The sequence below is a fragment of the Chiloscyllium plagiosum genome, unplaced genomic scaffold (assembly GCF_037043375.1).
Source record: "Chiloscyllium plagiosum isolate Xiang-an unplaced genomic scaffold, Cpla_swu_hap1 HiC_scaffold_17, whole genome shotgun sequence".
Lineage (NCBI taxonomy): Eukaryota > Metazoa > Chordata > Chondrichthyes > Orectolobiformes > Hemiscylliidae > Chiloscyllium > Chiloscyllium plagiosum.
In genome coordinates this window covers 18,336,977-18,362,026 of record NW_028270155.1, presented here as the reverse complement: position 1 = coordinate 18,362,026, position 25,050 = coordinate 18,336,977, and the positions used below count along the sequence as shown (strand labels likewise).

General features: G+C 45.6%; 1 protein-coding gene across 4 annotated transcripts in view; it reads right to left on the bottom strand.

The window, feature by feature from the left end:
* Positions 1-25,050, bottom strand: part of gse1b (Gse1 coiled-coil protein b) — a 693,846-nt gene that overhangs the window by 339,574 nt on the left and 329,222 nt on the right. For all 4 annotated transcript variants that reach the window (XM_043706596.2, XM_043706595.2, XM_043706598.2 and 1 more), the window contains exon 2: positions 7,972-8,146. In XM_043706596.2, coding sequence (XP_043562531.2) covers positions 7,972-8,146 — 175 coding nt within the window. The remainder of the gene's footprint in view (positions 1-7,971; positions 8,147-25,050) is intronic.

The following is a 25,050-nucleotide window of genomic DNA, read 5'->3' as shown; positions in this document are numbered from 1 at the left end:
GTGGAACCTGAAGAAGGGCTTATGCCCGAAACGTCGATTCTCCTGTTCCCTGGATGCTGCGCTTTTCCAGCAACACATTTTCAGAGGTGGGGTTATGGTCAAGGGGGCAGTAGTAGGAGAAGATGTCCGCGAGCTGGCGTTTAGCCTCAGCGGTGTAAAGGTCGGTGCGCCAAACTACTACCGCGCCTCCCTTGTCTGCCGGTTTGATAGTGAGGTTGGGGCTGGAACGGAGGGAGTGGAGGGCTGCACGTTCCGAGGGTGAGAGGCCAACATTTATCTATCAAATGACCTTACCTAAACAAAAACTAACCCGTCAAATCACCTCTTTAGCCTTTATTAATGGGAGTCTGCTGTGCGCCAATTAGCTGTATTGGAACAATGAATGGACAATGTGAACAATTCATTGACAGAAAAGCCGTTTAGGACAGCTTACTGACATGATAGGTGCTAAATAAATGCACTCTTTCTTTGTCTGTTCTTTTGAATGAAGTTCTCTGCCATACCGTGCTGTTATCTATTGTTCACTCTGCTAAATCTGTTTGTGCACATTTCATTCAAAGCCTGAAACACTGGTGAAAGGCTGGGTGACAGTCAGTTCTTAGTATGCACTTTATTTGCATTGTCACATTGTGTTGAGGCTTAGACAAGGTAATGGTGGGAAGAACATGGTGCAGGTCATCTTAACATTTAGTTATTCATTCCTCAGCTAGTAAACTTCGAGTCAGATACATTAGGGACATTGAAATTTCCCTTGGATAGGCACATGGAAGATAGTACAATGAAGGATATGCGGGTTAGTTTGATTTTAGAATAGGATAAAAGGCTGGCACAGTGGCTCAGTGGTGAGCACTGCTGTCTCCTAGCACCAGGAACCCGGGTTTGATTCCAGCCTCAGGCGATTGTCCTTGTAGAGTTTGCACATTCTCCTCTTGTCTGTGTGGGTTTCCTCCAGGCGCTCCGGTTTCCTCCCACAGTCCAAAAGTGTGAAAGTTAGGTGAATTGGCCAAACTAAATTCCCCATAGTGTTCAGGAGTGTTAAGGTTAGGTGCATTAGTCAGGAGAAATATGGAGTAATAGGGTAGAGGAATGGGTCTGGATGAGTTACTCTTCGGAGGGTCAGTATGGACTTGTGGGGCCGAAGGGCCTATTTCCACACTGTAGGGATTCAGTGTTTCTAAGTGAACATTGAGGGCCGAATGGCCTGTACTGGGCTGTCCTGTTCTATGTTCTATAGAGAGAGATGGTGCTGTGCTGGCTAAGCTAATGGACTAATAAATTGAAGATTAATATCCCAGGCCCAGAAAATCAAATCCCATAGTGGCCCCTGTTGGGATTGAATTAATACAATAAATTAATTAATTACCACAATTCTGGGATTAAATGCTACTGTCAGCAAAATCAACTATGGGGGAGGCCATTTGGTCCCTCAAGTCCGCTCATCCATTTAAAAGTGACTCATTTGACTGTAACCTCAAATCTACATCCCACCAACCCCAATAGCTGGGATTACTAGGAATTCTGCCTTTAAAGTAATAACCTTTGATATTGCACATAATTAAATGCCTTCTGGAAATCAAAGTACAGAACAATCACGGATTTGCCTTTATCCACAGCAGTACTCCCTCAAATCTTTTTTTGTCTGGTGTGTGAGCCGAGGGAGTGTGAGCGGAGGAGTGACGTCCAAAACGCTAAGTCAACACATCAGCACATCAAGTTCAGAGGAACTTAACGTGGCTGCAGAACTGCACAGCTACATCACACATTATTTCCTCAAAGAACTGTAACACATTGGATAAACATGATTTCCCTTTCACGAAACCATGTTGACTCTGCCTGGTACATTGAACTTATCGATATGCCCTTCATTCACAATAGTTTTTGACATTTTTCTGATGACAGACATTAAGCTAACTACCTTTTGTTTCCGGCTCTCTGTCCCCTTCTCCTCCTCAATAGCATTTACATTCACTGTCATCCAATCTAATGGAAACTTTCCAAACAAGGGAACTTTGGAAAATTAGAACCAATGTATCATCTATCTCATGAACCACTTCTATTAAGATTCTAATGATGCCACATGATTTTCATGGATGATTGTCAAAAGGCTTCTAGTTTATTTATGTCCTTTAGGGAAGCAAATCTGCCAGGCTTATCCAGTCTGGCCAACAGGTGACTCCAGACCCAAATGAATGCGGTTGATTTTGATGACTCTCCAAAATTGTCGAGAATGCTTCTCATTACAAAAGAATTTGATGCTCACATCCATGAACATTTTTTTAAAATGTTACATAAGCAGCCAAGTTGCAACCTCAGGTTTTTAGCCACATACATATTGCTGTTGCTTATGGTTTCTGCTGTTAATATGTAACACACTGAATGTAGAGGACAAATGTACAACTAGTATTCAAAACTTGACCTGCGAGAAAAGCATGTCCATCAACTCTCAGAAAGGGAATGAATGACAGATTTGGGATTTTGGAAAGAGATGCATAGAAGCTTGGAAAATTAGAGTAGGCCATTTGGCCCATTGAGCTAACTTCACTGTTCAACATAATCACAGCAGGTCCTCTAGATCAGTGCCATACTGCAGCTTGCTCACCAAATCTCTTTTTGCTAAGTTAAAAAATCACACAATACCAGGTTATAGTCCAACAGGTTTAATTGGAAGCACACTAGCTTTCGGAGCGACGCTCCTTCATCAGGTGATTGTGGAGGGCTCAATCGTAACACAGAATTTATAGCAAATCACACCCCAGTCCAACACCGGCATCTCCGAATCATGACTACTATCTCTTTTTGATGTTAGTGTATGGATATCTATCATTTTCTTTCCCATGAGCAAGTTTCCATCAGAAAACTTGAATTGAAAAAATAAATTGCAGGTAGTTCAACTTGTTCTACTGTTGTGTGAGGTCCACACAAACCCATTGATTTGATTGCAGCCTGCCACCCATAGAAATCATTTCCTCAGTTGAGGATTTGACCATGAAATAAACCTCGATTTGTTTGTTCCTACGTTTACTTCAATCATTTTCTGTTTTTTGGGAGTTATTAGATTACTTACAGTGTGGAAACAGGCCCTTCGGCCCAACAAGTCCACACCGACCCACCAAAGCGCAACCCACCCACACCCCTACATTTACCCCTTTAACCTAACACTATGGGCAATTTAGCATGGCCAATTCACCTGACCCGCACATCTTTTGGACTGTGGGAGGAAACCGGAGCACCCGGAGGAAACCCACGCAGACACGGGGAGAGTGTGCAAACTCCACACAGTCAGTCGCCTGAGTCGGGAATTGAACCCGGGTCTCTGGCGCTGTGAGGCAGCAGTGCTAACCACTGTGCCACCGTGCCGCCCACGGAGGCAGTTATGTTGTACTGCTCAATGTGATGGCGAGCCATAAATGACTATAGAAGACTGAATGCCAGGAGTGCCTCAGGGCAGCAATTGGGGCAAAACACGATTGACTTTCATAGATGTGGACGAAAGGGGAAGGACGGGAATTGGATTGAATACCCATTTGAAATTGCAGTCCTGTTCTGGAAAGTGCATCTGTACAAAATTGGGAGGATGTCAGTGGTTCTATCCAGGGATGAGCACCTGCAGTGTATTCACAGACTATCCAAGATATATCAAGACTAGTTACTTGGGTGAGGAACAGGCAAGCCACTGGTATCTATGGAAACGTAACCTCTGCAGCAATCAAATGGCTCCTGATGAGGGGTGAACAGCTGAGGCTGAACAGCAGAGGCTGTGTAAGGCTCTGGTCAGGCGGCATTGGAATATTGAGAACAGTTTGGGGCCCCATATCTAAGAAAGGAATGTGCAGTCATTGGAGGGGGTCTGGAGAGGTTTACGAGAATGATCCTGGAGACAAAAGGCTTATCTTATGAGGAACGGTTGAGGACTCTGGGTTGCACTCAGTGGGGTCTAGAAGGATGATGGGGAATCTCATTGATACTGACAGAATATTGAGGAACCTGGATAGAGTGGACACGGGAAAGACAATTCCACAAATAGGAAAGAATAAGACCCGAGGGCATAGCCTCAGAGTGAAGGAGCGACCCTTTATAACTGAGATGAGGGGGATCTTCTTCAGCTAGAGGGTGGTGAATCTGTGGAACTCATTGCCACAGAAGGCTGTGAAGACCACATTATTGAGTGCAATTAAGACAGAGACAGGTAGATTAGTAAGGGATCAAAGGTTATGCGGAGAAGGCAAGAGAATAGGGCTGAGAAACATGTCAGCCACAATCAAATGATGGAGCAGACCTGATGGGCCAAATGACCTAATTCTGCTCCTATATCTTATGGCTTTTTGGATTTGGGAAGTTTCTGATAATATCACTACAGAACTGAAGACGAGGAAGGACTGTAAGACCAAACAGGTCAGTCATCTGATTTCCTCTCCATGCTTTACATGATCCCTGAAGAATTGACGAAGATTACAAACTCCCATCTGAGCCACTGCAGGAATAGCCCACATCCTCCACAACATTAGATGAATCATGTCACTTGTCCTCTGGGGCAATCAATGACATTCACAGTTGGAAATGCATCAGTTCCACAGGGGATGAACCCTTCAGAGCTGTGAAACATCACTGGAGGCCAACACAACATTGCAAGAATGAGATTTTCCCTCTTTCCCTCACACACGTTCCCTTTATCCATGATCTCACACATAGCGACAATGATATGGTTACCATTGTTCAACACATTGCCAAGTCTGCACAAGCATCATTCACAGATGGCCCTCACATAAACAAATCAAACTAGCCGGGTCGGGCATTTAGCTGGATTTGTATAGTCTCAACATCTGGGACCACACATCTGAGCAAACTCTCTGGGTGAGAGCTGCAAACAATTAATCCTATTATCAGGCAATTGGTCCCAGAACAAACAACAATCATGTAGAGATTCTCACTTTTGACTGGATCCTCAGAGCTTTACTGCAATAGGGTGTCATTAAGGCAGGTTCCCCTTGAATTTTAACGATAAGAACCTCGTGCTAATTGCTGCCCGAACAGCTCAATGTTGCACAAGAGCTCCTGAAGGAATTGAAAATGCTAGTTTCTCTGCAAATTAAGTCATTTCACTAGACATTGTGAAATGGCTGTAATGGTTATAAACAGAGACATGTAATGACTATGATTGGTGACACACTGACATTGTCAATTGTTCTTTCTCTGAAATAACCATTTAGTGACTTCTCTCAATGGCCCAGTGGGTAACCTATAACCTTTCACAGTACAAGAGGTCTGTTTCATTTGTGTTTCTGGTTTGCTGGTTTGACCTGCTTGAATTCTGTTCGTCTGGCGCTTTGTAAAGGGCTGTCTCAGCAGTTTTTCCTCATTGATGGAGAGGGAGCCTAAAATACCACATAGGACCTGTGTGAACAGCATGAGAGGTGTGCAGATTAAAGGGGAAATGGATTTATAAAGCATGTGTGGTCTGCAGGGTCCTATTTTACTCACCCAAAACAAGCCAGCAACATCAAAAATCTTAGGCACCACTGAGTAAGACCTGTGGGAAATTATATAAGGTGCTCCACAGTAAGCAGGAGAAAGCTGATCGAGTGCATAAAATGCTGTCATTTGCTGAGTGAAAGGTATCTGTGTCTCTGCGGAAAATGCTTTCTTTAGAATCACTGAGTCGCTGTAGTGTGGGAAGAGGCCATTTGGCTCATCCGATCTGCACTAACTCTCCAAAGGGCATCCCACCCAGATCGAGCCCCCTGACTCTAACCCTGTAACCTTGCATTTTCCGTGGCTAATCTACCTAACTTGCACATACCTGGACATGATGGAGCAACTTAGCATGGCCAATCCACCTAAGCTACACACTTCTGGACTGTGGGAGGAAACCAGAGCACCCAGAGGAAACCCACACAAAGGGAGAACGTGCAAACTCTACACAGTCACCAAAGGCTGGAATCAAATCCAGGTTCCTGTCACTATGAGGCAGCAGTGCTAACCACTGATCCTCCATGCCACACTTTTATTTACTCTTTCATGGGACATGGATATCAGTGCAAGGCCAGTATTTGTTGCCCATCTCTCACTGTCCCTGCTATGTAGCCTGTTTTATCTGCAGTACAGTACAGCCACAGTTCAATTAAAGAAGAAGATCCAGGATTCTAACCCTGTGACAGTGAAAGAACGGTGATAGAAGTTCCAGGTCAGGTTAGTGTGCAGCTTGGAGGGGAACCTGAAGGCGGTGGTCTTCCCCTGGGTATACTATCCTCGTCTTTTAGATAGATAGTAAAGGTCACACATTAGGAAGGTGTCTCTGTAGGAAGCTTGGAGAATTGCTGCAGCGCACCTTGTAGAGCAGTGGTGGATGCAGGAAGTGGTGAAGGTGGTGGATGGAATGGCAATCAACTACGTTATTCTGGATGGACAGCAAACGGTAAGAATTCCACCACCCTCTTGACCTGAGGCTTGTAGATATTGGACAGGCACTGGGAAATCAGCTGGTGCATCACTCAGCCCGGACCTTCTCTTCCAGTCACAGTGATTGTGTGGCTGCTTCAGTTCAGTCGTTGGTCAATGGTAACCCTCAGAATGTTGATAATGGAGAGTTCAGTGAAGGTGATACCATTTGAATGCTGAGGAACAATGGTTAGATTCTCACTTGTGGTCATCGCCTGGCACATACTTGGCATAAATGTTACATGCCATTTGTCATCCCAAGTCTGGACATCATCCAGGTCTTGATGCTTTTGGACATGGACTGCTTCAATACCTGAGGAGTCGTGAATGGTGCTGAACATTGTGTAATCCTCAGTGAACATTCCCCCCCTCTGACCTTATGATGGATAGATGTTAATGGAGCAGCTCAAGATGATGTCTTGAGTGTCCAAGAGCAACCCAGCCCTGGTTGGTGTGCTCGAGATATAACAGAATAATTTTGAGATGCCCCATCTATTGGGACAAACACACATAGGATCAGATGGAATGCTGATCCATCCTGCCCAATATTATTTCCATTGATTTGAATGGGAAGTAACATTGTATGCAGTGTAAACCTTGCTTTGCACCCAGTCCCTGTTACAAAAGATGCTAATTTTACCACATTGCTGTAACAACCTGCAGCAAACTCCCAGGCCATTGGTTTATAGTCATACTGTTTGCATGTAACCCCAGGAACAAATAATGCATCTCCAGGTCAGGGATTAAAATGGCCAATACTGCCAGAATTAATAATACTAATCGGGACTCTTTCATCTAATGTGACTACTGCTGGCTCTGGGGATCCCACCATCAGTCAGTGCTCCCTCATCAGTGAGTGAATTCTACACTCATGGTAGGATTTCCTAGAATGCCAAGTGCCAGCCCTCACCAGTCATCTTTTAATGTGTGGTGAAAACAACACTAGATGGCATTTGATGCCACTGACTGGTTAGTAGGAGGAGCGGAACAAGGGCTTTATGATGGATGAATGTTGATGGAGCAGCTCGGAACACAACACAATGCTCTAACCACTGAACTGAAGCCCACAGCGACCTGGATCATTATTCCTTACAGAGGCACACTGACCCAACCCACTGTAACCCATCTGGGGCTGAAGTTAGGAACAATATGTGAAGCGAGCAAGAGGGAAAGAGAACATATGAGACAAGAATACAAATGAGCAAACCCCAAACCAAACTGACAGATATTAGACACCATATAGGCTGTCTATAGGGAAACATGTATAATTCAGCATGCAAAAGCTGAGAAGCTGTTAAACCTCAGGCTATCTATGTCCCCTGTAGGTATCCAGGTTGTGTGATACATCAGCCTGGTTCAAAGTTCATTATTCCTTGAGCTACTTCTATGCAACAGCTGTTAAACAGCAAGTGCTAAAAACATGAGCAATGTCTCCACAATCCAACCTGTTAATGAGCTTTCACTGAGCCTGCTCACACGACTGTCATGAAAGAAACTGCATTTCTGCTGAGCGGCAAGTGGCTAAAGATCACGTACTTGTGGTTTTGTGGTCCACACTCCCCACATCCACTGCTGGCCGAGGCGAGGCCGTTGGGATGGCGTCCGGGCTGACTTGCTTAATCCCCTCTGAAGTCTCCCCTCTGCCTGGAGGAGAGCTCCACGTGCCCTGCTTCTTGTTCAAACTGGAAAGGTGAAGTGGCAGAGGCGAGTCCTGTGTGAAAACGGAGAGGAGGAAGATTTTAATCCATTTGGAATTCAAAGTGAAGGCTGCTGTGTCCCTCACCACGCCTTGCCAATCCCTGCCACCCCACCCCTCTCCCAACTCTTCCCCACCCTCCCCACTCCTCTCTTAACACTTGAACGTACAGACCAGTTTTCATTTCAAGGCTATCTACAGCTTGTATAGCAACTGCCCACTGTCCAAATACCATACACAAGATAAGTTTGCTTCATTAGACATTTCTCTCCCTCACCCCCTTTCCCGAAAACAGTGGCTCACTTTTCACTGGCATGTTCTGGCACCCCAGGTGAATGCTGTGCATGATCTTTGGCAGAATACATTAGAGTCCAGTCTCATCCTTAACCTGATGCCAAGAACACACTTCCAAGACACATTGCTGGGTGCCTGGCTTGCTTCCCTCTCTCTAACCAAGATCTGTTGAGACAAGGCATAATGTTAGAGCCTACATTAGAGTGGTCCTGGAAAAGCACAGCCAGTCAGGCAGCATCCGAGGAGCAGGAAAATCGATATTTCAAGCAAAAGCCCTTCTTTGGAATCAGCTTTCATTCCTGAAGAAGGAATGGCTTTTGCCCGAAACGTCGATTTTCCTGCTCCTCAGATGCTGCCTGACCGGCTGTGCTTTTCCAGCACCACTATAATGTAGACTCTTATTTCCAGCATCTGCAGTCCTCACTTTTGCATAGGTTAGATCAAATACTGTGGCAGTTCAGATCTGGTAGCACAGCACCAAGCTTGAGCATTGAACTCTCTTGTTTGTATAGATCCAACACATTTCCCTTCTTTCTTTTCTCAGTGGATGCTACATCTCAATAGAAAATACAACTTCCCCGCTGCCCCACTATATGCTCCTCTGGGACTGTGGCAACTTTGCTCACTTACATGGGGAGTCCACTCGTTACAGACCTGGGTTAGATGGCCCATGGGTTTCCTACTCCATCTAGTGGTTCAATTGAGAACCAAACAAACAGCCCAACAGACAGAAAGTCCTTCTCTCGCCCTACAACCCACAGGCTTGACAGCTAGTTGTTACGATTGGCCTTAACCTCTCATTCAAATCATAAAAGAGCTCAGCAAGATTTTTCAGGAGACAACCATGCCATGGCTTCAGGAGACTGTGCGGTGAAGTAAATCACTCAGTGGGGGATGCAGAACAATTACAAGTGAGCCACCCCAATGCATATTTGAGGAGTGAGAAGCTCTGCACCAGATGCACCATGGTGACTGGTTGCCTTCCCAGTAGTTTCGCTCATGACAGCCAAGCAATTCACCAGCCTCAGCTTTGTTTTCTGCACACCATGTTCGGGATTGCTATGTGGAGTTAAAAAAAAAACACAGGCAGAAAGCAAGTACTGGATTTAATTCACAGGCCAAGCTCACAGTCGTGAAACCCTGATTTCATCACACTGTGCTTCACCTCTCTTCCTAAGGCATAATATTACAACTTCAGAATGGTTGACAATGGTTGTTTGAGGTCTACACGGCTTCATTATAATGTTGGGAATTAAGAGCTGCATAACACATGTGACACTTAAAACGACAAAGAGCTATTAAAGGGTAAGTGTTGGGGAGAATGCATATTCTAAAGGGCATCTCAACTAGCCTTTCTAAGAATGAGTTGGGCAAATGGCAGGTGAATATGAAGCAAAAAGAAACCGAAAGATGCAGGCAATTGACAGCCTCGCACATTCAACCAGAAGACTTAGCACTGTCTAAGGCCACAGCACATCCTTTCATTGCTTTATTGCAAATTAAGTACCTTTGAAAGTGTTGAGACTATTACAATGTGAGAAACACAATAGCCAATATTCTCACAGCAAGATCCACTACAGCCCTTCCAAACAATAAAGTGAAAAGATTATATAATCAGTTAATTCATGTTGATTATGGATAAATATTGGTCAGGATGCCAGTGGTTAACACTTTAGCAGCAGCTGACATCTCTGCTGCCCTGCACCCAGTGAAGGCCAGGCTTCAATGGCCATTGTCGAGAGCTGGGAAAGCGCAGCAGGTCAGGCAGCATCCGAGGAGCAGGAGAATTGACGTTTCAGGTGTAAGCCTTTCAATGGCCATTGCAAAACAAGTGTGACCATCATGGGTTTTCAGTGGGCATTTGGTTAAAGAAATGACAGATCATTGGTTGACAACCTCTCTTGCTACAATCCCCCTACAAGCAATGACAGACTGGAAGTGGAATGCCTCCAAAATGGCTTCCAGTGTTACAATTCATCAGGAATCCTGCACAAATTGTTTGCCAGTGGGAGCTCTGCTCCTCTGGTTTCTGTGAATGCCAGTCTAAGGGACTCAGTGAATGACCACAGCTCACCTCCAGTAGCAGCCTGAAGCATGCAATCCCATCTCCCTTCTTAAGACAATAAATAAAACTACTAGGAACAAAGAAATCGGCAACTCAGCCTCTGAAACCTGTACTTGATACGATTAGACCATATTTGATCTGTTGCTCAACGCCATTTACCCACCTTGATTCAATAATCTTTATTATCCAGACCTCATAAAAATCTATTCACACAATATTTTCAACTGACTCCCATCCGAAACAGCTTTTGGTGAAAGAGAGTTCCAGCTTTCCATTACATTTTGTGTGAAGTTATTTCTAACATCACTCTGGCTCTAATTTTCAAGTAATGTACTTTAATCTGATGCGCCCCACCAGAATCATCCTATCAAATCCTTTAATTGTCTTCAGTATCAAAGTAAGATCACTCCTTAATCTTCTACACTTAAGGGAATATAAACCAAGTCAAGACAACATATCCTGATAACTGAATTCACATAGGCCCAACGTCATTCTGGTGAATCTGTGCAGCAACCCACCCAAATATGTTTCCTAAGGTTAAGGGCTTTTGCGGCACAGTGATAATGTCCCTACCTCTGAGGCAGGAGGCCCAGGTGTGCCATAAAATGATGGGCGGCACAGTGGAATAGTGGTTAGCACTGCTGCCTCACAGCGCCAGAGACCTGGGATTAATTCCCATCTCGGGCAACTGTCTGTGTGGAGTTTGCACATTCTCCCTGTGTCTGCGTGGGTTTCCTCCGGGTGCTCCGGTTTTCTCCCACAGACCAAAGATGTGCAGGTTAGGTGAATTGGCCATGCTAAATTGCCTGAAAATGTGTTGCTGGAAAAGCGCAGCAGGACAGGCAGCATCCAAGGAGCAGGAGAATCGACGTTTCGGGCATGAGCCCTTCATGATTCCTGAAGAAGGGCTTATGCCCGAAACGTCGATTCTCCTGCTCCTTGGATGCTGCCTGACCTGCTGCGCTTTTTCAGCAACACATTTTCAGCTCTGATCTCCAGCACCTGCAGTCCTCACTTTCTCCATGCTAAATTGCCTGTAGTGTTAGGTGAAGGGGTAAATGTAGGGGAATGGGTCTGGGTGGGTTGCTCTGTGGACGGTTGGTGTGGACTTGTTGGGCCGAAGGGCCTGTTTCCACATTCTAAGTAATCTAATCAAAACCCTAAACAGGCTGATTAGAAAAAATCCATCTTTCCCGAGATGCAGCCTGGTGGATTGAGTGTTCCAGTTGGAGTCTATGTGACAGTTGTGGTGTAAACTGGGTAAAATAATTGAATAAATGACATGAAATCTCCTGAGTAGCCAAGTGCCTGCAGCAAATAACAGCAAAAAGTCATTTTTTAAAAAAGTGATTTCACGATTGCTGATTGAATGTAATTAGTTGTGCCCTTTTGATCAGCTAGTCCATTCACTCCTGACTGCATGGGGAATCATGTTGGCATCTAGTGCACACAGTGCTCTCCATTGTAATTCCAAGCCCCTGTAACCGGTGGTGGAGAGTTCAGACTTGAGCACAAGAGCCAGCTGAAATTCGGGCGCACTATACCGAGGAAGTGCAGCACTGCCGTGGTGCCCTAATTCTCGCTGTCATGATGACGTTTCTTCCCCAGGTCTTGTGCAGTGGTCCAGTGAAGGCTAACACCTCATTTTTCACTCAGACGCTTTACAGCCTTTTGAGTTCAACAACCTCAGACATGAACTCAGCCCTCCGTTATATATCATTTCACCTCAGTGCCTGTGTCTTGTTTTCGTGTTTTTGCTTTCAGATTCTGACTTTCATCCTGCTATTTACACCTACCTTGGATCGATGGTCATTTTTCTAAAACCATCATCAGTCCCTTTTGTCTTTTGTTTGATGACTCCTTTGACCTGTAATCTCCCTCATCTTCTAACCTTTCCTTGTTTTTCCAGTGCTCCGCCCCACCTTTTTTAAAATAGCATATAATCCACTACACTTGCACCTCTCTTCAACTGAAAAGTCAAATTGCGCTCGAAACGTTAATTAATGCTGTCTCTCTCTCTCTCTCTCAGATGCTGCCAATCCTTTTATTCTTCATCTGTCCTCTGCAGTAGATAGAAAAGGTCCAATGGCACTACGTAGAGGAGGGGGTTGGGGTTCTCCTCAGTGTCCAGCCAACGGTTATTCCTCAACCAATGCCAAGAGGAAGGAAAAAAGTCATTGTGGGAGTTTGCTGTGTTTATAATGTCAGCCATACTTCCCACAACAGTGACTATGTGGTACCTCACTGGTTGAAACTTGCTTCAGGTCATCCTGAGGTTGTGATTGATGCCATTTGAGGCCGTTCCTACATTTCACACCTCCAGCCCCTCCCAAAATGTGGGAGAGTTCAGGGAGGGCCGAACTCCTGCATCTTCCGTGTGGTTTACACCCCAGCTCCACAAGCACAAAAGTGTAAAGTGAAAATATTCTTTCAAAGTGACTAGACTCCTTAATATTTCATTTAAATAAAACATGCATTTTCTTTTCTTTCTCACAATCTCAGGGAAAATACTCAGTCAATGAAGGACATTTTGCAAATTTACTCACGTTTGTAATGCAGTAGCTGAATGTACAATAAACTTCCACAGAAAGGAATGTGATAATAACCCGATCGTCTTTATTAGCGATAGTGCTTGCAGGATAACTACAGCCAGGACTCCAGAGAACTCAGGACTTAGGGCAGCACGGTGACTCAGTGGACTGCTGCCTCACAGCGCCAGGGACCCGGGTTCAATTCCAGCCTCGGGTGACTGTCTGTGTGGAGTTTTCACATTCTTCCTGAGTCTGCGTGGGTTTCCTCCCACAGTCCAAAGATGTGCGGGTGAGGTGAATTGGCCACGCTAAATTGCTCGTAGTGTTAGGTGCATTACTCAGGGGTGAATGTAGGGGAATGGGTCTGGGTGGTTGCTCTTCGGAGGGTCGGTGTGGACTTGTTGGGCCGAAGGGCCTGTTTCCACACTGTAGGGAATCTAATCTAATCTAAATTTGCTCCACTTCATAAGAGTACATGGAATCTGTAGATGGGCCTCTGTACAACATTTAATCAGAAACATGACAGTTCCCAACAATTCACTCGAGTGAAAGCTGAGATTTTCTACTCAAGCCCCTGGAGCGGGACCTGAACCCCCGCCCCCCCCGCCCCCACCCCATACCATCCAAAACTACCAGATGAGAATGGTATCAGTTGAGCTCCAACTGACAGCTTCCTCAAGAGAGATCTGAACTGTGGACGAAATTTTCCAAATCCTTTTCCAACTGGCCATATTCACTGGACCAGTACGTAGTTGAGACCAGATGTCCAGATATGATAAAGAGTGAGGTTGAGCCATTCAATTCTTCCAACACTGACTTGGCATCCCCACTTGCTAATCGGTAATTGTGATGCACAGACCAATTATAATTTTGATTAATTAATTCAAATCTTCATCTCCTATTGCCTTCAGGGTATTGGGTCCAATTCCCTCCAAGTTTCATAATTGCAGGATGCCCATACTACAAAGTTGTCACTATTGTCGCTTCCACAATACTGGGATTATCTTGGGACTTGAGTATCACTGGCTGAAAACTGCAGGTACTATGTCAGTAATTAAATGCCTTTAGTTTTTACATTCCCAGCAATCAGTTCTGATTAAAAAAAATGAACACAATGGCCTTCTTCTGTGCTGGATTGACCCCAGTTAGAAATTTCTCCTTCAGCATAAACCAGAGAATGTAATAAACGAACCATTAACAAAACCGTGGCCTTGAAACGTGAGAGGTATTAGCAGGGTGATGAATCATGGTGTAAGACTGACATCATTTCTTGAAGAATTTTGTCCCACTCAGACACCCGTTTTCAGCTCAGTTTTGCATTACTGAATTATTTTTCTCAAGGCCTCAAACTTCAAACAATCCCCCCCCAATCCTCACCATCTCTCCCCTCCTCCTCCTCCTTCATCGCACAATACACAGTCCGAAGCTTGGCTGCCCTGACTGACCAGGGTCACAAGACAGAGGAGATGGTGTGCAGGTTACCCTAGGTCATCCTACCATGCTTCACAGATCAATGAAAATTGGGGGAAGACTTAGATTTCCGCAGCAACAGGAAATAAGGTCTAATCTTCCCCAGTCAGCAATGCAGTTCAGTCATTCGATTTGTGGGGATGGTTAACTGCTCACTGCAGTATTGGAACAGTGTAACATGAAACATTTAGTCTGCAGTAAAGATAAACCCATTCTCTGGCCTTCACCATGCTACCACAATCCAGTTTTATGTGTGAAAGCAGCAATTACATTCTCTTCAGTTACTGCAAAGAATTCCCAATCTCCTCTCCAACTGACAACAGTTCTAGTTGGAATGAAACACTGATGTTATCTAATAACCCCAACTGGGTTTGAGAACACTGGCTGCATATCTATCTCCCAGCCTGTCTGTCTTTATACTTGAGAGAGAAATGGATTGGATGGATAAGGAAGCAGCTTTCTCCTTGGGGTCTTGAAGGTGCTCATCCAGGTAACACCATTGCACATTCTTATTTTCCCTTGCCACCTTAGCAGAAACATTGGTAACCAGTCCCAATCCCATCTGGTAACACACCATGGAGCTAAATGCCCTATATCCAATGGACGGTGGGTAAGCATCAACCCGCTTAGTGAGGGGCCAAATTTCTAGTTTGCCAATTAGGCACGAGGGAATTTTCAACTTCACACTTCAATTTGTTTTTGTACAGTTCTGAAAAACACAGGTCAGTCTTGCAAGAAGATGTAGCATCTCTCCAACCTACTCTCCTCCAAGACATATGGCAGACTAGTAGTTATAGTATTGGGCTTGTAACGCTGGGATAAGTTGTGAAACTGGTTTCAATCAATTCAGTTCGTGGTCAGTACTGGAGCTAGGGGTGTGGATCACAGAAAATGAAAAATTCATCGGGTGACTAGTGAAAACCTGCCAACCTCGTCCCATCTCTCTATTGATATGTTTCAGGTTTATGCCGTGAAACTGACCCATGAAATGGCCTGATGAGCTATTCAGTTATGGAAGTACACCTACTAGCACGGGCAAAAAGGAATGGATGATAGACATGACCCCTGCCAACAGGGCCTATGGCCTGCAAACAAATGAAACATTGTATGCCCTACCAACCATTATGCCACATGAATCCAACCTGAATTAGTTCCTAACAAATGGGCGGCACAGTGGCTAGCACTGCTGCCTCACAGCACCAGAGACCCGGGTTCAATTCCTGCCTCAGGCAACTATCTGTGTGGAGTTTTGCACATTCTCCCTGCGTCTGCGTGGGTTTCCTCCGTGTGCTCCGGTTTCCTCTCACAGTCCAAAAGAAAATGTGCAGGTTAGGTGAATTGGCTATGCTTAATTGCCCATAATGTTAGGTGAAGGGGTAAATGTATGGGAATGGGTATGGTTGGGTTGATCTTCGAAGGGTCGGTGTGGACTTGTTGGGCCGAAGGGCCTGTTTCCACACTGTAGGGAATCTAATCTAATCTAATCATACTTCAACATCACTCCAGGCCATCAGGGTTGATGCACTAAGGGCCATAGCAGGATTAGATTCCTTACAGTGTGGAAACAGGCCCTTCAGCCCAACAAGTCCACACCGACCCTCCAAAGAGCAACCCATCCATACCCATTCCTGTACATTTACCCCTTCACCTAACACTACGGGCAATTAAGCATAGCCAATTCACCTAACCTGCACATTTTCTTTTGGACTGTGGGAGGAAACCGGAGCAAACCCACGCAGACATGGGGAGAATGTGCAAACTCCACACAGACAGTTGCCCAAAGCGAATAACATATTGCCCATATTTCACCTTTAGCGTCCACATATCCTAATCGAGATGGTGAGTTGAAAGTGATTTTGTTTTAAAAAAGCATAGCTTGGTTTCTTTCCAAAGTTACTGTACTTGCAGGAAACTTGCAAACGAAGTTGCCAGCTTGATCATTAAAAAGGTTTGGCCTGGTGGCACAGAAGGTGATGAAACAGCAGAGTGGGCTGCAAAGATATACCACGCTGAATTGTCAATCCCAGTTAAAGTGGAGCTCCCTCGTGTTGATGGATGTGATTGGGCAAGTCACCCTGCATCAAATCACTCAGACCTTTAGCAGCCTGTCAGTGTGGCGACGGCAGAAACAGATACTGCCCCTGCCTTCATGGCAGTCAGGCTTTGCTACAGCACTCAGGTGCCCCAGCAACAGAAGTTGGCCATTCAGCCCCTTCAGCCTGTTCCTCCACTGAACTAGATCATGGCAGTTCTGCCCCGCTATCTCATCCAGCTCAGCTCCAAAACACTTCATATCCTCACCAAACAAAAATCTATTCGTCCCAGAGCTGAAGTATTTAATTGGCCTCTCCTCAATTACTTTGTGAGTACCTACTGGGAATCCGAGTCATCAACATTTTAATCCATGTTCATTTTAACACAAGATAATGAAATCTGCAAAATGCCAGGATTGGAGCCCATTGTCTTCCACAGTGAGAGAGCAATGGATCATAAAGGACACCAGACTTGTTCCTAGGGTGATGGGACTCTCCGATGAAGAGAGACTGGCCAAACTGGGCCTGTATTCTCCTGAGTTTTGAAGAATGAAAGGTGATCTCATAGAAGCTTACAAAATACTTAAAGGGATAGATAGAGTAAGGTGCCTGGCCACTTATGGAGTCCTGCGTCTAACTCTGGTCTCCCTGCTTTAGGAAAGGCTTTGAAAGGGTTCAGAAAAGATTTACAAGGACGTTGCTAGGGTTGGAGAGTTTGAGCTATAGGGAGAGGCTTTACAGGCTGGGATTATTTTCCCTGGAGTGTCAGAGACTGAGAGGTGACCTTATAGAGGTTTATAAAATCAGGAGGGGCAAGGATATGGTGATTGGCCATGGTCTTTTTCCCAGGTTAGGGGAGTTCAAGACTTGACAGCATAGGTCTCAGGTGAGAGGGGAAAGATTTAAAAGGGACCTCAGGAATAACTTTTTCACGCAGAGGGTGGTATGTGTATGGAATGAGCTGGTAGAGGGAGTGGTGGAGGCTGGTACAATTACAGCATTTAAAAGACACCTGGATGGATATAGGAATTGGAAGGGTTTCCAGGGATATGGACCAAATGCTGGCAAATGGGACTAAATTCAGTGAGGATATCGGTCAGCATGGTCGAGTTGGACCGAACGGTCTGTTTCTGTGCTATACTGTTTGGGAGTCTAAAACCTGACTGAAAGCACGATTGAAAAATAAGGGGGACTCGAAGTCTGAGATGAGAAAGCATTATTCAACCAAAGGCTGTGTACCTTTGGAATGCTCTCCCACAGGGGTCCTGTGGAGACTCAGCCTTTGTACACATTTAAGGTAAAGATTTCAGATTATCAATCACGCACAGGGTTAAGAGATCAAAGTATTCGATCAGCCATGAATGGCAAGGCAAGCTCGAAGGGCTGAATAGACTACTCCTGTTCCTTTGATCTTAACAGAGCTGCTGTTGAACAAGGTCAATTTTCAAGAAGGAATAGGAACAGTCAGGAAGAGGAATACAGAATTGTCTGCTGCACAAACCAGTCAGAAGAAAGGGAAATGAAAATTGAGATGTGATAATAGACAGCAGTGCGGCAGAGTGTGAAACAGAGATAAGAAAGGAGAAATGTGCACTGCTATTGTGTGCAAATAACAGAAAAAAAGACTTGCATTCTTCTAGCGCCTTGTTATGCCCCAAAGATACTCACAAGGGACGAGTTGTCTTTCAAGTGGAATTGTTGTTGCTATGCAGGCAAATACATCAGCTCAACTACTGTCTTCATCATAAATGCTGGCTCAACATACACTGAAGTGTCTGATAAGATCTTACATTACTATGTCACTTTGATGTGAAACAATTCCACATGAACAAGAAAATCCCACGTTCAAACTACCGCAAGAATTTCAACAATGCTTTTACAAGTATAGAAACGGGGTGAAGGAGTCAGTCCTACTAGCTTGCTCCGCTATCCAATCTGAGTTTGGCTGATCATCCTCCTCAGTCCCCTGTTCCCGTTTTCACCCGCACACCCTTTAGCCCTCGGATCTATATCTAACTCCTTTTTGAAAACATTCACACCTTCAAACAGCACAAGGCCCACATTCACATGAGCGACCGCCAAAGTCAGATGTTGCCTTGACTGAACTTTTCCTCCTGAGACACTTTTTCCAGTTAAAATCTGCCCAAACTCTCAGGTAACCCCAGTTCACTATCTCCTACGATGGTGTCAAGTTCAGTTTGATAACTCCGCTATAAAGGATCTTGAGATGCTGTGTTGGAAGAGAAAGGTACTATATAAATGCACGTTGTTGTTGTTGTTGTTCCCCCACCCACCAATCACATGGGTTTTCAGCAGAGTTTCCAGGCAGGCTACTTGCGTTGCTTCCAAGTGCGGCTCTTTCAGGAACAGCCTCCCCTCCCACCCACCTCACGTCCCTTTAAGATGGAGCACTTTACAAAAGGCACTGGTTTCATCAAGGACTCAGCTCCGAAATGAAAACTGCCGGAGAGTCTGGAACACATTTAATTGCCCCGCATCAATCCACCAACCGAGGGTTTTGCAGCGTGGTACATGCGCAGGAGCTGTCCCTGCTAAGGGAAATTAATTAGTTTCAGTGGCTTGAAATGACCTGGCAGCCATATGGAATATGTTTAAAGCTGTAACCCCGATTTATCTTGTCACAGCCTGAAACCCTCCATAGATAGTCTCTTAAATTTCAATCTGTCACTGCAGAGCACAGTCGCTGCCTTTGTAAAAGATTGCAGCGCTGCCCAGTCTCTTACACAGTTCCTCCATCCACCCTCCCAGTTCATAAACAGTTCCCTGTTGCTTGGACCCCTCCCTGCTCCTCACCCCCAGCGGTTTGCCTGCTTGTCTGCCTGCCTGCCTGCCTGGGGTCGGTTCATCTCAGCTACTGCACCTTCGTGGCTGACAGGGCTGGAAGTGATGACCCTCCCTTCCCACACAAACACTGACGAGTCCAGAGTGATTCACTGGCATTGTCCAGAGGACATCACTTGCCCGCTTTTCATTGGCAACCGCCTGTGCTTTTCCTGGCAGAAGGTCTCCTGTGACTGTGGCTGCACCAGGCGGATGGTGCGGAGAGGGTATGGATGGTGCGGAGAGGGATATGGATGGTGCGGAGAGGGTATGGATGGTGCGGAAAGGGTATGGATGGTGCGGAGAGGAGTGGGAGGGTAACGCTGTTGTGTGACCACACCTGCTGAAAAGCACAGCGATAGCCAGGGGTCTGCATAAACCAGGCCTCCTGCTCAAGATGAGGCCTGCGCATTCAGGCTGGCTGGATATCCACTACTCCGACTCTTTAAACAGTTAGACCTACAATACAATCCTACAGTGCAGAAGCAGGCCATTCGGCCCATTGAGTCCACACCGACCCTCCGGAGAGCATCCCACTCAGGCTCACCACCCTCCACCCCATAACTCTGTATTTCCCATGGCTAATCCACCAGCCCTGGTCACTATAGGTAATTTAGCATGGCCAATCCACCTAAACTGCATATCTTTGGACTGTGGGAGGAAACCCAAGGATCTGGAGACTACCCACGCAGACACGGGGAGAATGTGCAAACTTCACACAGACAGTTGCCTTAGGGTAGAATCGAACCCGGGTCCCTGGCACTGTGAGGCAGCAGGGCTAACCACTGAGCCACCTTTTATATTCCCTCCTTCTCCCCCTCACCCCTGGTTACTGCTTTTATATTTAAAATGTGCATGAAACAGAGCTAAAAATAAATCGATGTGAAGTATTAAGGGGAGCACTTAAATGCTGTGTCATATACAGGGGCTGGAGAACGGGATTAGAAAGTGACAAGGAGTCCAGGACCAGGGGTCACAGTCTAACAATAAAAGGTAGGCCATTTAAGAGTCAGATAAGGAGAAACTTTTTCAGAGAGTGGTGAGCCTGTGGAATTCCAAGCCACAGATAGCATCCGAGGCCCAAAACATTGAATGTTTTCAAGAAGGATAGGGTGAAATCCAAGATCTTTCCCTCAGGGTAGGGGAGTCCAAAACTAGCAGACATAGGTTTAGGGTGAGAGGGAAAAGATTTAAAAGAGACCGAAGGGGTAACTTTTTCACGCAGAGGGTGGTACGTGTATGAAATGAGCTGCCAGAGGATGTGGTGGAGGCTGGTACAATACAACATTTAAAAGACATCTGGATGGGTACATGAATATGACAAGTTGGGCTGAAGGGTCTGTTTCCATGCTGTACATCTCTATGACTCTATAGGCAATAGGATATGGTTCTTAGGGCTATGGGGATAAAAGATCATTTGGCCCTTTGAACCTATCTCAACTCTCAATATGATTGTGGCTGATCATCCAACTCAGTAGCTCATTCCCACTTTCTCCCCATACCTTTTGATCCCAATAGCCCTAAGAACTATACCTAATTCCTTCTTGAAAACAGTCAAATGTTTTAGCCTGAACCACTCTGGGGCAGAGAATTCCACAGGCTCACCACTCTCTGGTTGAAGAAATTTCTCCTCATGTCAGTTCTAAATGGTCTACCCCATACCTTTAAACTGTGACACCCGTTCTGGACTCACCAGTCATTTAGAGTATCTTTCCTGCAAGCACTGTGTCTAGGGTAACCTAAATAGCCTCATGCCTCTCCTCAATCTCCAGAATCTCCACAATCCTGCAGTTTCTCTTTACCTTCCAAATACTTAGTTCTAAGTTGCATCTTAGCCCATGATAGCTCATTATGTGCTGCATCCAGGTCCCAGGGAATACTACCAGGAAAGTGCACCCATGTTTCTGTGGCTGAGTTGTCTGTCAGGCTCCTAGCACCCGACGTTTCAGAGCAATGACACATCTGCCATGTTTACCGGGCTGTCATCCAGCAAAGACCCATTTCTCTGCCATTCACACACCCCTGGAGCTACATAAATGGATATTCAACAGTGAAAGCATGTGTCCCCATAGGGAAAGGTGTGGGATGGTGTAATACAGTGATAGGGTGAGGTACAATGAAATGGGAAGAGATGAATGTATACTTTACTGGAGGGCCACTGGTCATGTTTCTCTGTTGTACAATGTAATTTAAAATATCTGCAGCTTGTTCAGCCCAAGAAGGAGTGAAAGGCAGCTTTCCATTGTGACAGTGACCCTACAACTGAATCTACTTGCACATTTTCTCACCAAGTTCCTGTCCTCGGAGGACATCTCGGAGGAGAAGGGGGAGACTGTTACCCACCAACAGAGGGAAAGGGGATGTCAAGGGAAAACTTCACTGTGTTTGACCTCAAGCATCTTCTAGTGTCGGTCCAGGGCATAAGATGCACTGCAGAAATTCACCAAACCCAGCACCTTCCAAACCCACTCGGAGAAAGTGAGGACTGCAGATGATGGAGATCAGAGTCAAAAGGTGTGGTGCTGATAAAGCACAGCCGGTCAGGCAGCATCCGAGGAGCAGGAGAATCGACGTTTCAAATATAAGTCCTTCCTGATGAAGGGCTTATGCTTGAAACATCGAATCTCCTGCTTCTCGGATGCTGCCTCGGATGCTGTGCTTTTCCAGAACCACTCTTTTTGACACCTTCCAAACGCACTCCCACTTTCATCTAGAAGGACAAAGGCAGCAGATACATGGGAACATCGCCTTCAAGCTCCCCTCCTGCCACCCACCATTCTGGCTTGGAATTATATCACCATTCCTTCACTGGTGCTGGGACAACATCCTGGAGTTTCCTCCCTAAATGGCATTGCGGGTCAATCCACAGCAGGTGGATGGCAACGGTTCAAGGCGGCAGCAGCTCACCATCACCTTCTCAAGGGCAACTAGGGACAGACCCAGCCAGTGACACCCACATCCCACAACTGAATGAATAATATTCAAGGCGAGGCCTGCAGTGTTAACAGCTGCCTTACTATAAAATGTGTAAATCCAAGCCAAAGCTTTTTTCACAATGGTGGTCAGCTACTGGGAGCTGTACATCTGCCACATATTTCTAAGACTGATGTCCTGCAAGACACGTGGGTTTTTTTTGGCTTGGGTCTCCTTGAAGACGGTAAATTAAATTATTTCTTACACCTTGACCCCATGGTGGTGACCCTGGGAGACAACATAATATGCTTTGATGGACAGTCAGCGAGCTAGGAAGAAGTAGTGTTGGTGAGGTTGGGATGGGAAGAGGTGGAGAAAATAATGAGGTTGGTCTATGATAGGGTCACATCCAGGGAATACCTATCCCTTTGGGCTTTCCTGACTCCCACCAACCATGCCAATCCATCCTATCCAGTCTGCTTGCCTTCCCTCCCAGCAACACACTATGCTCCATAACCTTTCCCTTGCCCTGTTCTTGCTTCCTCTCCTGTTTGTAAATCTGCTGACATGGAAAGGGATGCTCTTTGCCATCCTCTCATACCCACTCTAATGCCACTCTGTCACACCCATCAGTCAGCCATACCAAAGTCCACCTACTACTTCACTTTATGCACTGCAACCCATTTCTGTAACATTTCACATGGACAACATACTGACACTTCCCTTTCGGGGGATCAGTTGTTCTTGCTTAAAAGTAGTTAAGTATCACGTTCTGACAAACAGTGGTCGGATTGAAACGTTAACCTAATTTCTGTCCCCGCAGTTGCTGCTTCTCTATTTCATTTCAGAATTCCAGCATCTGGAGTGTTTTGCCAGCATCTGACTACAGATTGGTGAACCTTTCTTTACATCAGTCTACAGTTTGATTAAAATGCCTACCATTTGTGGCAGTGCCTTCAGTTTGCCTGGACCCCAAGCTCTGGACTGGTCCTTCTAGTATACTCTCCTCCTTTAAGGTGTTCCTTTAATCCTCCCTTTATGATCCTTTCTAACTCTGTGTCAAACTTTGTTTGAGATCAGTATGCAGAAGCACCTTGGGACCATGTTAACGACCATGGGCGGCATGGTGGCACAGTGGTTAGCACTGCTGCCTCACAGCGCCAGAGACCCGGGTTCAATTCCCACCTCAGGCGACTCTGTGTGGAGTTTGCACATTTTCCTCGTGTCTGCGAGGGTTTCCTCCGGGTGCTCCAGTTTCCTCCCACAATCCAGAAATGTGCAGGTTAGGTGGATTGGCCGGGCTAAATTGCCCATAGTATTAGGTGAAGGGGTAAATGTAGGGGAATGGGTCTAGGTGGGTTGCGGGTCGGTGTGGACTTGTTGGGCCGAAGGGCCTGTTTCCACACTGTAAGTAATCTAATCTAAAAAAAATGGTTGGACGATTTCACCTTTTGGAAAGTGTCTCATCTGAGAGAATAAGGCAGCGAGTAAAAACAAATCTTTCTTATATTTTCACTCAGGGTGCTCAGCACGAATGAAATATATCCATTTGACAGCTGTAACTCTGATGAGGTTTAAATACAGCATTGAACGTGTAGCCTTGCAGTACAACTCCCATGCCATCGATGTTCTTTACTATGCATTTCTGAGTTATGGTGCTTTCACAGGAGAAAGAAATGTGGAGAAAGCACTGTCATTCATGTAATGTATGATACAATATACTGTTGCTAAGTGTGTCAGTGATTCTGGCAGATTTTTACAAGTGCTTCAGGGAATATGGATGGAATGACAACCTCTTGAGCTAATTAACAGAATTCAAGGGCTTCGGATTGCTGTCACTGCCACCGTTATAGAACTTAGTCCACTTGTGGCCTCCCTTGGACTTCCAATAACACAGAAAGAAAAGGGTTAAGAGAAAGTGAGGACTGCAGATCAGAGTCAAAAAGTGTGGTGCTGGAAAAGCACAGCCGATCAGGCAGCATCAGGAATGAGGAAGAGCTTATGCTCGAAACGTCACCTCTCCTGCTCCTCAGATGCTGCCTGACCTGCTGTGCTTTTCCAGCATCAAACCTTTTTGAGAAAAAGGGTACCTCACCTTGTGATTCTTACCCAGTATACAAATGTTTTCTACTCTTTCTGGGGCTTTGGATATGGTTGAATTTACTCTGCAGCCCTCAACAAGGTGGTGCTGAGTGGTGTTTGTGGAACCAATGTTATCCATGTGGTACACATGGAGAACCAGCAATATACACGGTGTGTGATTTGAAACAGTGGGTAATGGGTTGCTGTCTTTGTCCTTCTAGAATAGGGCTGCTATTGCTGAAGGGACCTTGGTAAAGAGATGGTACCCACTGAAGCTATGGTGGAAGAAGTCAATGTTTAGCATGGTAATGGGCTGCTCCTCAAGCAGCCTACCTGGTCCTGAATTGTGTTGAATTTCTTGGGTGTGGCTGAACCTCTCACTCACGATTGGTGAATAACTGCGTCCCCAGAGCTCTGATGTTACCTGTGTCTCAAGGAGATGGTCCTTTGTGCCATCACTGACAGTGACAGAGTCCATGAGGTAGTGCGATGGAGCTGTTACCAGTAAAGGCAGCTGCTCAGCAGAACCTTCTTTTAGTGGGAAGTTGGAGACCATGACAATCCAAGGGGTCAGTAAGTGCAATATAAGGACCATCTCAGATCCATACTGCTGAATGGTTATGCCCACACATCAGGACATTAGTTTCACAAGGGACTGGAAGAATACAGAAAAGAGTTATGAATGTCATC